The 19,196-nt window shown below is 35.9% G+C and overlaps 1 protein-coding gene and 1 non-coding gene across 2 annotated transcripts in view; both read left to right on the forward strand.

The window, feature by feature from the left end:
* Positions 1 to 19,196, forward strand: part of ASCC3 (activating signal cointegrator 1 complex subunit 3) — a 367,207-nt gene that overhangs the window by 330,482 nt on the left and 17,529 nt on the right. The window contains exon 37 of the mRNA XM_047101482.1: positions 2,940 to 3,164. Within this exon, the coding sequence (XP_046957438.1) occupies positions 2,940 to 3,164 (225 nt within the window). The remainder of the gene's footprint in view (positions 1 to 2,939; positions 3,165 to 19,196) is intronic.
* LOC124529442 (U6 spliceosomal RNA) lies at positions 3,371 to 3,478 on the forward strand. Its single transcript, XR_006966341.1, has one exon. It is a non-coding gene; the product is annotated as a U6 spliceosomal RNA (small nuclear RNA).

Raw genomic sequence — 19,196 nt, forward strand, 5'->3', positions numbered from 1 at the left:
TCTTATGTGCTGTCTACTTTATCCATTAGAGCCCTTAACATACATTAGTTGATTAGCAACTAATTACAATTGTTCTAAATTCCCAGTCTGGGAATTCCCACATCTCTGCCAAGTCTAGTTCTGATGCTGGCTCTTTCTGTTCAAATTGGTTAGGTTTTTTGGTTTTTGGTTTTGTGAGGGTTTTTTGTTGTTTTGTTATTTTGTTGTTGTTTTGTTGCTTTTTGATATACCTTGTAATTTTTTTCTTGATACCCAGACATAATGTACTCTGTAAAAAAATCTGCTATAAATAGGACTTTAGTAATATGCTGGTGAGTTGAACTCACATAGAACTATAGTTCTATGATTATGTCTCAGTCTTTTAGAGAGCCTATTCCTCTAGACTGTGACTTCACAAGTGTTTCTCAGTTTTTCTTCCCTCTTAGGTGGGACAGGATGGCTAGAGTGGACTGAAGTTGGGTACTTCCCTTACCCCAGGTCAGTTAAGCTCTAATAGTACCCTAGCAGGTTAGGCTCTGGTTAACTAGTTTCTACTGAGAACAAGCCTTTTTAAGGAGAACAGAGTTCTTGGGACACCTGAGTGGCTCAGTCAGTTAGGCTTTCAGCTTGCACTCAGGTCATGATCTCTCAGCTCTATGAGTTCGAGCCCTACATCAGGCTCTCTGCTGTCAGCGTGGAGCCCACTTCGGGTCCTCCGTCTCCTCCCTGCCCTTCCCACATGCACACAATTTCTCTTTCTCTCTCTCAAAAATAAATGAACACTTAATAATAAAAATTTTAAAAAAGAAAAACAGAGTTATCTGGCATAGTTCAAACTGGTTCCTTTCTCCCCCCCCTGCTGGAAACTCAAGTGGATTTTTCTCTCATCTTTACCATGGGTATCTGGTCAAGCTCCTGGAGGTAAATGTCACAATATTTTTGAGGACCCCTGTAAGACTAGATCCTCCTAGAGTTTTTAGCTCTGAGTTGTCCACACTGATCCTCCAATAATTCATCAATTACAGCTCAGGTTTTCTTACTTCACCACTGGTGAGTCTATGTTTCTGTTAGCCATGACTCCCTGCATTTTCCTGTGTCTCCAGTTTTGGGGGCAACAATTCGTCCCATGTCCTCCCCTCTCTTATGGATCCAAGAAAAGCTGTTGATCTTTCAATCTGTTCAACTTTTTACTTGTTCTTAGGACAAAATGGTGCCTTTTAAGCTCCTTACATGTGAAACTGGAAACTTAATTTCAAATCATTTTATTTTAGTCTAATTTATTATTTTTTAAGAATTTTATTTTTTTATATAATTTATTGTCAAATTGGTTTCCATACAACACCCAGTGCTCATCCCAACAGGTGCCCTCCTCAATGCCTATCACCCACTTTCCCCTCTCCCCCACCGCCCATCAGCCCTCAGTTTGTTCTCAGTATTTAAGACCCTCTTATGGTTTGCTTCCTTCCCTCTCTGTAACTTTTTTTTTTCTTTTTCCCCCTTGCCCTCCCCCCCCCCCCAGGCTTCTGTTAAGTTTCTCAGGATCCACATATGAGTGAAAACATATGGTATCTGTCTTTCTCTGTATGGCTTATTTCACTTAGCATCACACTATCCAGTTCCATCCACGTTGCTACAAAGGGCCATATTTCATTCTTTCTCATTGCCATGTAGTACTCCATTGTGTATATAAACCACAATTTCTTTATCCATTCATCAGTTGATGGACATTTAGGTTCTTTCCATAATTTGGCTATTGCTGAAAGTGCTGCTATAAACATTGGGGTACAAGTGCCCCTATGCATCAGCACTCCTGTATCCCTTGGATAAATTCCTAGCAGTGCTATTGCTGGGTCATAGGGTAGGTCTATTTTTAATTTTTTGAGGAACCTCCACACTATTTTCCAGAGCGGCTGCACCAATTTGCATTCCTACCAACAGTGCAAGAGGGTTCCCGTTTCTCCACATCCTCGCCAGCATCTATAGTCTCCTGATGTGTCCATTTTAGCCACTCTGAGTGGTGTGAGGTGATATCTGAGTATGGTTTTGATTTGTATTTCCCTGATGAGGAGCGACGTTGAGCATCTTTTCATGTGCCTGTTGGCCATCCGGATGTCTTCTTTAGAGAAGTGTCCGTTCATGTTTTCTGCCCATTTCTTCACTGGATTACTTGTTTTTTGGGTGTGGAGTTTGGTGAGTTCTTCATAGATTTTCGATACTAGCCCTTTATCCAATATGTCATTTGCAAATATCTTTTCCCATTCTGCCAGTTGCCTTTTAGTTTTGTTGATTGTTTCCTAATCTAATTTATTATAATAAATATAAGTTGATGATTCTGCTCTTCATCCTTTTCTTACCTAACCAATCTTACCCCATTCCCCTTTTCCCAGCCCTGACTTATTTCTTCCACTCATCCTATAGATCTTAACTTAAATGTCATTGCTTCCAAGAGACTTTCCCTGACTCTCTAAAATAATCAGATCCCCAAGCCATGTCCCTTCAGCACTCTGTACTTACCATATCATAACATTCATTATACTTTGTAGAACTTGTTTTTTTTTTCCCTGAGGAACTCTCAGCTTCTGGTTTACTCCTGTGGCCCCAGTGTCAAGCATACTTTGTGATGCCCAGCAGGTCTTTTTGTTGATTGCATAAATATGAAGAGCTTTCATGCATTTCAGATATATTGTACATTACTAACTTGTGCCTACATGTTAATAATGGTATTAAACAAAGCAAAATTCTAAGGGGCATGATTGGTTACCTTATCATTTTTCTAAACCATGTTTTAAATGTCAATATTTAAGCTAAGAAGTACATTAATTATTATACTTCTGGTTCAACACATTTCTCTCTCTCTCTCTCTCTCTCTCTCTCTATATATATATATATATATATGTATATGTATATACATATACATGTACATTACATATACACGTATATGTATGTATTTTTTTTTCCAGGATGCAGAAGAATACACAGATTTGCCAGTAAGACACAATGAAGATCATATGAATAGCGAACTGGCAAAATCTCTTCCTTTTGAATCAAATCCTCATTCATATGATAGCCCTCACACCAAAGCACATCTCCTACTACAGGCACATCTCAGCAGAACCATGCTGCCCTGCCCAGATTATGACACTGATACCAAAACAGTCTTGGACCAAGCACTCAGAGTATGTCAGGTATGAGAGTCTAATACCTATATTTTCTTCCATCATTTGTTTTTTTTTCCTGTTTTAGGATAAAATATACTTGCATTTAAAATATCTTATCATAGCATTGTTGAGAAAAACCAGGTAAATCAAGAATTTTCAAAGGAAAAAGCAAGTGTAAATGCAAAAAGATGACAATTTCAGTCATCCGTTGGATGAAATTGAAAGTTGGACTAGTGCTTGCTTCAGCAGCACACATACTAAAATTGGAACAACACAGAGAAGATCAGCATGGCCCCTGCGCAAAGGATGACATTCAAATTCGTGAAGCGTTCCACACTGGGGAAAAAAAAAAAAAAGAAAGTAAAAACTAAATGCCAGGTACTTTTCTCGGTACTGAATGAACAAGCAGAAGACTACCTGCTATTACGGATTTCACTTGAGATGGAAAAGACAATTAAAAATATAAGTCAAGAGGTGATAACTGCTATTTTTTTTTAAAAAGTAATGAAATATAATAAGGAAAATATAGACCAAGATGGAAGGTTCCATTTTGCACTTTCTTGCTTACAAGGTGACATTAAAGAAAGAATTAAAAGCAGACAGTGAGCCATAGGAGGATTTGAGGGGTATATTCCAAAAACTATAAAAAGCTAGTGCCAACTCTCTCATGTAAGAACTTGGTATAGTCAGGGGCGCCTGGGTGGCGCAGTCGGTTAAGCGTCCGACTTCAGCCAGGTCACGATCTCGCAGTCCGTGAGTTCGAGCCCCGCGTCAGGCTCTGGGCTGATGGCTCAGAGCCTGGAGCCTGTTTCCGATTCTGTGTCTCCCTCTCTCTCTGCCCCTCCCCCGTTCATGCTCTGTCTCTCTCTGTCCCAAAAATAAATAAACATTGAAAAAAAAAATTTAATAAAAAAAAAAAAATAAAAAAAAAAATAAAAAAGAACTTGGTATAGTCAAACAAAAGTCACAGAGACCATTGTAAAAAAGGTGAAAAGGGGCATCAGAAATAAAGTCAAAACACAGTAGATGTGGACATTATAGAGAAAATGGGGGTAGGTCAAAGCAGGGAGTGTGTAAACCATTAAGAATTTTGGACTTTCTTGGGGCGCCTGGGTGGCTCAGTCGGTTAAGCGTCCGACTTCAACTCAGGTCACGATCTCGCGGTCCGTGAGTTCGAGCCCCGCGTGGGGCTCTGAGCTGATGGCTCAGAGCCTGGAGCCTGCTTCTGATTCTGTGTCTCCCTCTCTCTCTGCCCCTCCCCCGTTCATGCTCTGTCTCTCTCTGTCTCAAAAATAAATAAACGTTAAAAAAAAAATTTACGTTAAAACGTTAAAAAAAGAAATTGTGGTTTATATACACAATGGAATACTACGTGGCAATGAGAAAAAATGAAATATGGCCTTTTGTAGCAACGTGGATGGAACTGGAGAGTGTAATGCTAAGTGAAATAAGCCATACAGAGAAAGACAGATACCATATGGTTTCACTCTTATGTGGATCCTGAGAAACTTAACAGGAACCCATGGGGGAGGGGAAGGAAAAAAAAAAAAAAGACGTTAGAGTGGGAGAGAGCCAAAGCATAAGAGACTGTTAAAAACTGAGAACAAACTGAGGGTTGATGGGTGGTGGGAGGGAGGGGAGGGTGGGTGATGGGTATTGAGGAGGGCACCTTTTGGGATGAGCACTGGGTGTTGTATGGAAACCAATTTGTCAATAAATTTCACATATATAAAAAAAAAAAAAAGAAATGTGACTTGCAAATAAATATTTTCTACCATTCTAAAAAAAAAAAAAAATTAAAAAAAAAAAAAGAATTTTGGACTTTCCTCTGAGAGGGAAGCTGCTAGAACAGTGGTTTACTAGTGGTTATGTTAGTTATATCTATGAATACTTACCATAGTAATTAAAACTGAAAAATTTTCAAATATTATGTTATTTAAAAATAACAATAACAACCCCATTATATGTTAACATAAAAATAACATGATTTTTCAGGAAAAGTATTTTTCAAGACAATAAAGAAAATTAGTGAAATGTGTAATTAATTACATTTTTGCAAATATCTTTAATGTTTAGCTTAATAGAAGTCAGCTAGATTCACATATCTTTTTGTAATCAGTCTATTAAAATGTGTTATATGAAAAAAAAAGTCATGAAATCTATGAAGAAAAAGCCAGCCTCACAGAGATACATAGTTCAAAAAAGGGAAGAGTATTTCTATAGCCTTTTCAGGTAATTGTGAATATTCTTTTTTGAAAGTACCTGAAAACTTGTCCTGTGGTATTTCTTGAAGGTTAGTTGCAGTGTAGATTCTGAAACCCTATCAATGAACTTTTCATACCTTGAATGCTTTAAGGGTAGGCCTGAAATGATGGTGGCTGGACCTGATTGGTGTGTGTGAGATTGGCAAGAATATGTTGGTTCCTGTATTTTTTTTTCCAGAACTAACAGAATATGCTAATGAACTAGAAAAGGGTTTTTGGGGGGCACCTGGGTGGCTTAGTTGGTTGAGTATCAGACTCTTGATCTCCACTCAGGTCATGATCTCACGGTTCCTGAGTTAGAGCCCCCACTGGGCTGCACACTGAGCATGAAGCCTACTTGAGATTCTTCTCTCTCTCTGCCCCTCTCCACCACTCGTGCTCTCTCTCTCTGTCTCTCACTCTCTGTAAAATAAAATATTTTTTTAGTTAAGAAAATGAAAAGGTTTTTTTTTTTCCCATAAAATGAGAAGCCAAAAATGATTCCAAGGCTTTTCTCCTGAGCAACTGGAAGCATGAAGCTGCCACTTACTGGGAGTAATTGGAAGAGGAGCAGGGTGGGGGTAGCACTCCTAAGCGATTGAGACTATGAGAGATTTGATTTTCCTCACTATACCTTTTTTGCACATTTCTGTAATGAAAAACAATTTTTTTTAATTTTCAAAAAACTGAAGGTGTTTTTAAGATAGAGTAAATGAGTCTGTGAACATGGAGTTTACTTACAAAATTAAAGACTTGAAATTACTTAAGAATCTTTCCAGTTATGGAATGCTGCAAAATATTACAATTCCATTAGTAAATTCTACATGTATGTAAAATATCTGCATCTGTGTGTGACAAGAGGCCTGGAGAGAAGATCTAGAATAGTGTCCACCAAAAGATTAACAGTAACCATCTCTGTAGCAGGATTGTGGGTGATTTTCAAGTTCTTCTTTATGCTTTTCTAAACTATTTGAATGTTTTAAATTTAGCTTCTAACATTGTTATTATCATAAAAATTATATTATTTAAAAGAATAGGAATATTTCATTAAATAGAGTAAGCACAAACTTTCAGGAAGTAGGGAACTAAAGGTATAATTAACACACAAAATTTTTTTTACATCCTTTTATAACCACCACATGGTTTACCTCTCTGATTTGCCACTCGATTTGTCATACTTTATTTAAGTTTATTTACTTATTTTTAGAGACAGAGAGAGAGAGAGTGCACGTAAGTGGGAAAGGGACAGAGAGGGAGAGGAAGAGGGAGAGAATCCCAAGAAGGCTCTGTATTGTCAGCACAGAGCCTGACACAGGGCTCGAACCACAAACCACGAGATCATGACCTGAGTGGAAGTCAAGAGTCAGACACTTAACTGACTGAGCCACGCAAGCACCCCTGTCACACTTTATAAACAAAGTTAAAGTTTCTAAACTTTAGATACTCATTTGTGAGTGGCCCTGGATACTCATTTGTGTTTCCTGTAACTGTTTTTTCCCCCTTCAAATATTGACCTGTTAATGAATCCAGGGGTTAGCAAGGGTTAGAGAGAAGTTATAAGAGGAATTAAATTTTGATGCTTGCAAGTATACTTATAGATGTACGTTTTATGTCATGTGTAAAAATTATATGATTATACTAATTTTTTATACTTTCTTTTTCACCACTTAGTCATTATGATCCAAAGACTATATAGTAATAGAAATTAGCAATTTCCAGAGAAGTCTATTTCTAAATTTGCTATAAGGGAAAAGGATTGCATCAGATACTTTTATTCTCTATTAGATATTTTTACATACCATTTCTTGGGATGATATTTATATTTCTTGAATATGTTTGATCCTTGTGAATAGGATCTAAAGAGAAATAGTTTTCTTTTTAATTATAAAAGCAATACACTTCATTGTAAAAAATTTGGAAAAACAACATTAAAATTAGTCATTCACAGTAAATATTTCTTCATCCTCACAAATATGAGGCTCTTATTGTTAATGGATTTTAAATTTTTTTAATTAAAAACATTTAAATTTTTTTATTTTGAAACAATTTCAGACTTAGAAAAAATTGATAAAAATAGTAAAACGAAATTTCTCTGTATCTTTTGCCCAACATCCCCTAATTTAACATCTTGCCTCAGTTCTAATCTAGTCTATTAGCTTGTCTGCAGACCTCATTCAGATTTTGTCTATTTGAATTTTATCTCACTAATGCCCTTTCTCTAGACCAAGATCCAATCTGAGATCCCTCATTGCATTTCATTTTTTTAAGTTTTTATTTTAATTCCAGTTTGTGAACATGAAGCGTTATATTAGTTTTAGATGTATGATACAGTTATTCAGCATTCCATATGTCACCTGGTGTTCATCATGACAAGTGCACTTCTTAATCCCCATCACCTATTTCACCCAACCTCCACCCATATACCCTCCCCCCACCTACCTCCCCTCTGTTAACCATCAGTTTGTTCTCTGTAGTTAAGAATCTGTTTCTTGTTTTGTCTCTTTCTCTCTTTCTCTTTTTTTCCCCTTTGGACAATTGTTTCTTAAATTCCACATAACTATGAGTGAAATCATATGGTATTTGTCTTTCTCTTACTTATTTTGCTTAGCATTATATTCTGTAACTCCATCTATGTCATTACAAATGGCAAGATTTCATGCTTCTAATGGCTAAATAATATTCTGTTCGTGTGTGTGTGTGTGTGTGTGTGTGTGTGTGTGTTCATTCTTTGGGTAAATACTCAAAAGTGCAATTGCTAGATCATAGGTTAGTTCTATTTTTAACTTTCTGAGGACCCTCCATACCATTTACCACAGTGGCTACATCAGTTTGCATTCCCACCAACAGTGCTAGAGGGTTTCTTTTTCTCCACATCCTCGCCAACACGTTTCTTGTGTTATTGCTTTTAGCCATTCTAACAGGTGTAAGGCGATAACACATTGTAGTTTTAATTTGCACTTCCCTAATGATGAGTGATGATGAGCATCTTTTCATGTGTTTGTTGGCCATCTCTATGTTTTCTTTGGAAAAATGTATGTTCATGTCTTCTGCCCATTTCTAATTGGATTAGTTCTTTTGACGGTATTGATTTGCATAAGTTCTTCATATATTTTGGATACTAGTCCTTTATCAGATATGTCATTTGCAAATATCTTCTCCCATTCCATAGATTGCCTTTCAGTTTTATTGATTGTTTCCTTCACTGTGCAGAAGCTTTTTATTTTGATTTGGTCCCAATAGTATATTTTTACTTTTGTTTTCCTTGCCTTGGGGAACCAATGTAGAAAAAATTACTATGGCCAATGTCAGAGAAGTTACTGCCTGTGCTCTCCTCTAAGACTTTTATGGTTTCACGTCTCATATTTAGGTCTTTAATTCACTTTGAATTTATTTTTGTGTATGGTTTAAGAAAGTGGTCCAGTTTCATTCCTTTGCATATTGCCCTCCATTTTTCCTAGCACCATTTGTTGAAGATACTGTCTTTTTCCCATTGGACATTCTTTCCTGCTTTGTTGAAGAAACCCACATTGCATTTAGTAATCAGGTCTCCTCAGTCCCCTTGAATTTCATGATATTGGCCATCTTTGAAGAATGTGTGTGTGTATGTGTGTGTGTACATATATATATATATATATATATATATATATAGAGAGAGAGAGAGAGAGAGAGAGAGAGATGTGTGTGTTTATTTTTATTTGTATATGTATTTAGCAAGAATACCACAAAAGTGATGTCTTGCACCCTCACTATATCATATATGATAGGCTTATGACATTGATGTTCTCATTACCAGTGAAATTAACTTGTACAATTGAGGTGGTATCTGCCAGGCTTCTCCACGATAGTTACTTCTTTTTTTTTTTTTATAATTAGTAGGTATTTTGTGGGCAGATATTTTGAGATTTGAGATTATGCAATATCCAGTTTCCTATCATACTTTCCTACATTATTTTTAGCATCTATGGTTAATTTTGCCTGAAGCAATTATTACTATTCTGATTTTCTATTTCCATTTTTCCCAGAATTCTGCTGGAATGAAGAACTTTTTCTTCTCCACTTATTTATTTATTTTATCCATCTGTTTATTTATATAAGTATAAACTCATGAGTGTTTGTTTTATTCTGTTGGGTAAAATCCATTGCTTTCATTATTTATTTTGCTACACAGATACATCTCAGCAACAACCACTGGGCATCTCACACTTGGCTCTGGTATCTCTCTGACATGCCCACATTATGTTTTTAACATAACTTGCAGCCTTCCCTCTTCTACTTTCCCTGTCTCAGCCTTGGAATTAGCGACTTTTCCAAAGAGCCTGGTTCTTTTTATTAGAGAATAATTTAGAGACTAAAATCTTGATCTTTGCTGACTCCATCACCACCTGGGTATTTTGCCTCTAGGCCCTCTCTTTGGGCAAAGCTAGGAGATACGAGTATGTGTACTCAGACGTATATCCATTTGTATATGTGCTTATCTCTGTATATATGTATGTGAAAATATTTGTATTTATAAACCCATGAGTTCATTCTAATACCTACAATTCCAATCTAATACCAAAAGGTTCATTTTACTCTTCTTTTTTTTAATATGAAATATATTGTCAAATTGGTTTCCATACAACACCCAGTGCTCCTCCCAACAGGTGCCCTCCTTAATGCCCATCACCCACCCTCTCCTCCCTCCCACTCCCCATCAGCCCTCAGTTTTTTCTCATTTTACTCTTCTTTTTAAACTCCATCCCCCTGCGAGAAACCTGGTTCTCATTAATCAAAACATATTTACTATTTCCTCAATTCTACCATATTCCTAATGTCATTTTAGGATTACTAACCCTTTTTCCTACAAAAATCAAATTTACTAGCTCGGGTGCAATAGTTGTGTATTGTTCTTTTTTGTCCCTGGAAGCTCAGAAGCTCTTTTTCTTTCTACACCTCTCACTTTTTTCTTTTGCATATTTTATCATGTTATTTTATAAACTATCTTAACTTAATAATTTATAACATTAAATATTTTTAACACTAAATGTTTTTCCCAACATAATTTTTTTTAATTTTTTTTAACATTTATTTATTTTTGAGACAGAGAGAGACAGAGCATGAACAGGGGAGGGGCAGAGAGAGAGGGAGACACAGAATCGGAAACAGGCTCCAGGCTCTGAGCCATCAGCCCAGAGCCCGACGCGGGGCTCGAACTCACGGACCGTGAGATCATGACCTGAGCTGAAGTCGGACGCCCAACCGACCAAGCCACCCAGGCGCCCCACCCAACATAATTTCTAATGACTGCACTATATTCCTTCATATGAAGGTCATAGTTTATTTAATGAGTCCCTTATAGCCAGACATTGTGGTGGGATTTTCTTTATTAGAAATTACAAGTATTAGTTATGATCATCTTGAATGTTGAGTTGGCTAATCAGAAGCCACATGGTAAAAACAAATCTTTGTTGTAAAGAGATGGCAACCAGCCATCCTAAATCCTCTGATTCCTGCAATTTCTTGTAAGATTGTGATAGAAGTAAACAAGTCAGGAAAAGGAAAGAATATTACAGTTGCCAATGGAAATTTGGGGGTGAAGATCAAGAGTTGGTAAAATTTTATGTGGTGGCTGATTGACAGTTTTATTATTGTACCCTATTTTTCTCATTTGATTACATGGATATTGTTGGCCTTAGAAAGCATTGGTTCACACAGTTTTCCAAGCTGCAGCCCTGCTGGCTGATTGAAAATTATACTCCTGCTCCCATGGGACATCAGCATGACCTTGTGGTCTATGCGTGGGACTCAATGCCACCAGCTCTTACCATAAATCCAGCTCTGCTCTAGTTTTAGTATAAGGTGTTAGGCAAGTCACTTAACCCCTCGTTTTTGAATAAGAATAACACCTTACAAAAATAGGGCATTAGTTAATGTTTATAAATTAAACAATTTAAGGACTCAAGGAAGTAGGTCTATTTTAGTACCCTTATTCATAGTAGCTCTCTTATTTCCTTGCTTTATCATAGTCATTTAACTCCAAAGTTAATATTTTTTTTATTTATTTTTTTTTAATTTTTTTTTCAACGTTTATTTATTTTTGGGACAGAGAGAGACAGAGCATGAACGGGGGAGGGTCAGAGAGAGAGGGAGACACAGAATTGGAAACAGGCTCCAGGCTCTGAGCCATCAGCCCAGAGCCTGACGCGGGGCTCGAACTCACGGACCGCGAGATCGTGACCTGGCTGAAGTCGGATGCTTAACCGACTGCGCCACCCAGGCGCCCCAGCAAAGTTAATATTTTTTAAAGTTTATTCATTTTGAGAAAGAGATGGTGTGCAATTGGGGGAGGGGCAGAGAGGGAGAGCGAGAATCCCAAGCAGCCTCTGCACTGTCAGTGCACCACCACAAGCCCGAGGTGGGGCTCAAACCAATGAACCGTAACTGAGCCAAAGTCAAATGCTTACCTGACTGAACTACCCGGTGCCCCTAAATATTTTTTTTAAGTTTATTTCTTTATTTTGAGAGCAAGAGCACACACACACAAGGAGGGGAGGAGCAGAGAGGGGGAGAGAGAGAATCCAAGCAGGCTCAAACTCATGATCTGAGCTGAAATCAATAGTAAAATGCTTGACCAACTGAGCCACCTGGGTGCCCCTATAGAAACATACCTTTTATATAAGCCATCATTTAGATTATAAAAACTCTGTAGTCTTGACAAAAGAAAAACATAGTTATGTAGTTGTATTTCCCTGCTTGAAGTCAGAATGTACCATACAGCCTACCTTTCCTTCTTATACCCATTTGAAATTATGTATCAAGGTCATTTGTGCCATTCTTTTGCTTTGAGGTGTTTTTGTAATGGCTCCTTTTAATATGTTAGTGTTACTAGTATTTCCATTCTATCCCACTGAATAAAAATAAAAGTAAAAATTACTGTGCATACCTCACTTTTTAAAATCTTCTTAAAATGTTCTAATTTGTAAATTGAGTAATTACAGAATTGATTATTCCTACCATTCACCTTTGAAATCCTCTTCTTGATCATGGTACTTGTAATATATATTTAAAATGTAGTAAGTAATATGACATACTTTCTGTGCTGGTTGCACCAAAGGAAAACTTTATGTTTTCAGCTTTTGTGAGAATATTACAAATAAGAAGTATCAAAAATTAAACTGACATGCCTAAATTTTCCAAATTTGACAGCAAAGCCAGAACTACTGATGTCTTGATTAGCTCTCTGCTGTTTGTTTGGGTTTTTGTCTTGTTTTGTTTGGTTTGTTTTTTATCAAGACACAAAGAAATTGATGTTCATAGAAGTTAAATAACTATGTTACAGGTGATTTGTCAAGGCAGTCCATGCTGAAACCAGTGGAAATTCCAGGACTTTAAATCCTGATCGAATATCTCTGATCTTTTCTAAAAAGTGCTATAAGTCTTTACATTAAAGTCATCTTCAATTTTACTTAAAAATAAAATATTTAAAGTCATCTTCACTTAAATGAAAACTAAATACAATATTGAGCCAAATAGCATAAGAGTACAGGTTTATATCTTAGTCACTCCTACTACTTCCTGGATGGTATTTACAGCAAAACTTCCTAGGAATTGAATATTTTCAGGTGTTTCATGGAAAAAGGGAAACCCGGGCTAGAGGAGCCAACTCAGTGAGCTGAGAACCAGAGGACTACGTGTTTCAAAGTGTGACTGTGCTGTCAGTTTGCTGGGTTATTTGGAACGTTTAAGATGTTGCTGGTGGGAGGGAGGGGAGGGTGGGTGAGGGGAATTGAGGAGGGCACCTGTTGGGATGAGCACTGGGTGTTGTATGAAAACCAATTTGACAATAAATTTCATATTAAAAAAAAAAAAAAAAAGATGTGGTAGACGACAGATTGACCTGTCAGCTAAGGCTGCTGCAGGCTAAATTTAAGAGACCAAAATCTCTCTGTGTATTTTAATATTTATTTTAAAGGACTTTAACATCAGTGCCTTTAAAGACTGTAAGATTCTGTTATGAAAGAACACACACACACACACACACAAAATATGACTGTAGGTTGATTAGAAAGGTATATGGAGACATTTGCTTCCATATTTAAATGGCAATTAATGTATGTAAATACCAAATTCTACCAGAATTATTTGGAGAATTGCACACTATCCCTGCACCCCACACCAAAAAATCCAGTGTATAATGATGGCCCATAGGCAGACCATCTTTAACAATGAAGTGATAACTTTTCTTTGTCCTAGGCTCTATTCTACTTGCTTCGCATTGGATTTGTCGCAATAGTCCAATGAAGTAGTACAGTTATCCTCATTTTACACATGAAAACTAAGTAGTTTTCTCAAAATCACATCAAAAAGAAAAAGGTTTTAGCATAGTTTGGTTATTTGCAATAAAGGTATATCTCACCATTTCCCTTTGTCCTGTAAGGATGGATGTAAAATTGTACTCATGATCTAGTCAGAATTTCTTTTAAAATATGAGAATTTCACAGCAATTTCTACTGTTTTTAAACTAAGAATTTCCACTAGATCATGAATAATATTTTTAATTAATTGTTCCCTTTATACTAAAATCACCTTCTTTTATTTACTTAGTTCCCTTTCAGTGGTCTGTAGTTCCTTTAACCAGTTCTAAGAGCAAGTTGTTAATATGGTTGATATTTGTAATTGCTGTATTATATCACATCACTCCACAGTTTCCAGTAGATATGCTGTTTGCCTTTTTTATATAACTGCTTATGCTATTTCTCAAGTTTTTTATATCATTCTAGATAGACCAGTGAATTAACCATTTACTTCCCCACATTCTCTCTGAAAACCACAAAAATTGGAAACAATGGAGGAAAGACAGATTGCTGATATAACCATCAAGGGAAGGAGAAATGCCATCATAATTACAAAATAACCCAGTAAAATAAATAAATAAATACGTATATATGTATGTATATATATGTATGTGTGTATATATGTATAAAATACAATGTATTACATCTACATATGTATACATATGGACAAAAAGTACATATAATATATTAGTATGCATATATTTTAAATATACATGTTTTATGCATACTAGAAGAAGCTATGCATAAGTGTACTATTAAAACACATATACACATATCTTATGTTTCTCTTTCATTCTTCAGTGCTGCTTAGGTTAGGTTCTTGGCTTCTTTCACTGGTTAATCACAACTAACAACTAATGGAGCTCCCCTAAAGGCAGACTTTGTCCATCACACTGATTCTTTTTGAAAAGCTTCAAACTTCTAGTAGCAATAAGCAATCTCAGAGATTCCTTGCCTCAAGATACAGAACTACCAATTCCCCCAAAATAGCAGACATCTCCCCTTTACTATCGAGGAAGAGTGGAATGTTCTGTATTCTGCATACCAAGCAAGGCACATGTTTATATAGATCGAATTCATGTTTTGTTGCCCTCATGGAGGTAGGCAAAGGTAAACAAGAGGGCCTGCTTTGGTAATAATCTAGGGATTCAGTACCTAAAAGGTATACTCTGGCAGGTAAGGTGTAAATTCTTGCATCTGACCTTTTTAAAATATTTGTTTATTTATTTGAGAGAGAGAGAGGTAGAGATAGAGGCAGAGAGTGAATCCCAAGCAGGCTCCATGCCGTCAGCGCAGAGCCCTGTGCAGGACTTGATCTCACGAACCGTGAGATCATGACGTGAGCCTAAATCAAGGGTTGGACACTTAACCAGCTGAGTCACCCCAGTGCCCTTGCATCTAACTTTAATAAAAGAGCTGTGATTTCACATTATTTTCCTTAATGCCCAGGTCTTTTTGAACTACTGTTTCCAGCCTTTCTTCTCTTGCACACAGAAAGTAATATGTAGCTCATCTGCCACACAAATTAATGTTAACATGCTTTTGTTCTTTTGGGTCTTATTAGTACCAAAGCAGGGAGAATTTTTTCCTTAATTGTGGGATAACTGACATGCAATATTATGTTAGTTTCAGGTGTACAGCACAGTTATTTGACATGTGTATACGTTGCAAAATGATCACCACTGTAGTCTAGTTACCATCTAACATGCTTTAATAGGCTTTATCAATTGTCATGAATGGTGCTAGCCATAAATAAAGGGGAGGAAATCTATGAATTGAATAGATGTATATACTTTTCTCCTTTCAGAAAACCTTCTTCAGTTTGCAAAAACAAATCCCTGAAAATTTATTGGTGAAATTGTTCTTTAACCCAAACTTCAAACAATAATTTGACATCTTTATTTCTCTATAAACCATTTCCAATAAACTTAAAGTGTATTGCATCTCATATTAATTTTATCTTCTTTATAACCCACAGCTATTCTGAAAACACATTGAATTTTCAATCTATTTTTTAAAAGATTTTAATTGATAAGCTTAAGATATGTATGTATGTACATGTTCAAGTCTGAAAACCGGAAAGAATAGGATAAGGGAAACAAAAGATGATACAATGATATGAGTATTTTTCATTGACTTTATTTTTTTTATAGTACATTATCTATTTAAATTCAATTTAGTTAACATACAGTATAGTATTGGTTTCAGGGTAGAACCAGTGATTTATCACTTACATACAACACTTGGTGCTCATGCCAACAGGTGCCCCCCTTAATGCCCATTACCCATTTAGCCCATCCCCCCACCCACCTCTCCTCCAACAACCCTCAGCTTGTTCTCTGTATTTAAGAGTCTCTTATGATTTGCCTCCCTGTTTTTATCTTATTTTTCCTTCCCTTCCTCTATGTTCATCTGTTTTGTTTCTTAAATTCCACATATGAGTGATTTAATTTTTTAACTGAGAAATACTATGACTATAGCTGTATTTCCATTAACAAATGATTTCCATTTGTAGTAGATTAAAAAGCATGAAAACACTGTATGACGCCAGGAGATAGAACTGCCATGAAGCAAGACTAACGTAACCTTTGAGGAGTATTTACCTATGGGTGCACTAAGCACATGCTTAGTGGGTTGTCAATGTATTGAAGAATGTCAGTGTCAATGAAGAGAACAAGTTTTAGAATTGTAGAGTCAAATACAGTTAGCAGTAGAAATAGGCCAGGTATTGCTAAGCTTAACAAAAGAAGTACTTGGTCAAATCGCTAATCCAATACTTGTAAGAAATGTTTTGATATAGTAAATGATAGATAAAAGCTTCTGTATATTCTTAGAATCCTTTCACACTTTTAAATGCTTATAATTAGACCAAATGAAAAGATTATCTTTAAATGGGTAGTACAGCACAATAGACTTCAGAAAGCTTCTTCAAATCATTTTAAGAAAAAGATGGGTGGATTATAAATAAATAATTTTTAGACTTCCAAAATTGGATTATACATATTTAGAGATCTATAATCTGAAGAGTTTAAAAAAAAATAATTAAATATTTAATTGCTGCAACTCAAATTTTTAAAGCATCCTAAAATGAAAATTACACTACTGAGTTTTAAATATATCTGTTTTATGGATATTTTAAGGAATATTAATACTCTGAGCGTACATTTGGAGGATTTTGCATCATCCAAGGTAGGCTGGAACCTTATCAATAACTATTTATAACATCACTGACTGTTAAGGTAACTTGGATATAGTTCTTGGCATGTCGTGTATTTCAATATATTATGATGAATGGAATGAATAAATATTTCTCTTTTTCCTTTCAAGTTATTTACTAGGAGAGGATTGAAAAGGGAGATTTATTATGTGTGGATTCTCACAATGTTTTTGAGATTATCTGCCAAATCTGAATTGTCTACCAACAAATGTAGTCTGTTTATTGTAAACATTAGTGTGACCTTATCAAATTCATGGAAACAGGGAAGTCTAATTCAGGCTGCTTTCCTGGCAAGACTGCCAGGAGCTCATATCTTGCCATGGAAGCCTGATGAAAATTTCTTAATGGATGAGTATTTAAAAGCAAATAATGCTAAATGAATTTAATCCTGAAGGATTAATCTTCCAAATGCAAAGATCCATACTATGGTGCAAAATCATCATCCAGTTGACTCACTCTGTTTCACATCTGAAACTAATATAAACCTTGTATGTTAACTATACTGGAATTAAAATAAAAATGTAGTAAAAAAAATAGAATCATCATCCAGTTAGTGGTTATTTCTTCATGTATGAGAGCTACATTTTAATTCCTCAGTAGAACACAGGAAACAACATTGAAACAAGGTACCATTTCCTTCCCCAGAAGCAACACAGAGCTAAATGCATGTAGCATTTCCAAAACTAACACAAATGTGTGGATTTTGAGGTGTTAAACACCTTTACTTATTCTTGTGGATTTACAGGCAATCTCCCTTCAAGCACTATAATATAATTTGGAAGGCTATTTCCCCCTGGGTGACTCTACCTGTAAGCTTTTGTATGACAATTTGGTGACGGTTTATTGATGATGTGATGCTATTATGAAGGATCCTTCTACCCCCAGCTCCTGTCCTCATACCCACATAACAATCCTTTTCCCGGTTGGGGCTATAGGAAATGAGTAATGCTTAACCCATTTGTGTGATCAACTCACTTAAGCAGCTACTGTGAAATGTTAATCACAACTTTAATTTGTACTGCATTAGCATTTTGATTAACTTGTAGGCTTGCTAGCACACTTGAAGCGCTTTTACTCATAGTTACAGCTCGGAAATGACTTTTTGATTAATTAAGTTTGTTAGACAGCAGCTGAGCTTCCTGAATGCTAACCTTCTGGGGGGAAAAGTTCAGGAGAAAGTTCCAGTGAACAACTGTTGCTATTGAAAAGGATTCTTATAAATGTACTTATAGCATTTTAATTATTGACAAAATATTGTATCATTACTTGCAGCTGACCTCAACCTTTAAAAGAGTATGCCTTTCTGTCAAGAAAAGCTTTTTTTTTTTTCTTTCAGTTTTTCCCATCATTGTAAAACTTCTGGGAGCTCTTGAACTAAATAGTGCATTTTCTAGCAGATGTGTAACAACTAATGTTCTAACAAGCTGCTTAGGATGAATTTCCATAGTCTTTTTTTTTAATACTTTATATTTTAGAACAGTGTTAGATTTATTGAAAAGTTGCAAAGAGAGTACAGAGAGTTCCTATATATTCCACACCCAGTTTTCCTCTGTTAGTAACATCTGACATTAATAAGGTACATTTGTCACAATTAATGAACCCATATTGATACATTATTATTAACTAAAGTCATACTTAGAATTCTTTAGTGTACTTAATGTCCTTTTTCTTTGCTAGGGCCCCATTAAAGGTACCACATTACATTTAGTTGTCATATCTCCTTAGGTTCCTCTTGGCTATGAGTTTCACAGACTTTTATTTACTTATTTTTTATGATCTTTCCATAGTATTTTGCATTATCATGACATTCCATAAATAGTAACTTCTGTAAATTAATGAAAATCTTTTTCTCCCATTCTAGACTAAACCTTTCTCTTAAGTTCTGTCAATATATTATCTTTATGTCCTCTAATTTGAACAGAAATGGCAACATTATCTAACCATTTCAGCCTTTGTCATGATCTTATTTTCACGTGGTTGTTGCAATCTGTACACTGCAACTAGATACCCAAGGGTGACTAGCAGGAGATGTGAGGAAAAGAGAAAAAGTTCCTTAAAGAGAGCAAAGGATAAAGGGAGGAAGAAGAGAGGGTACGAGTCAGAATGCTAAGGGGGCTGTGGGTAGAAGAGCTGGGGCATCATCTGTCCTCTCCATATGTACTCTCTACAGCCACAGACTCTTGATGACAGTGAGGACTAATTCACAGACTTTTCAAACTAAATTTAGAAAATGTTAAATAATGGACCTTAGAACTACATCTTATTA

Source organism: Lynx rufus, unplaced genomic scaffold, assembly GCF_022079265.1.
Source record: "Lynx rufus isolate CCGP_SWC_20201006 ecotype Redwood Valley unplaced genomic scaffold, mLynRuf1.p SCAF_6, whole genome shotgun sequence".
In the NCBI taxonomy this organism is placed as follows: Eukaryota; Metazoa; Chordata; class Mammalia; order Carnivora; family Felidae; genus Lynx; species Lynx rufus.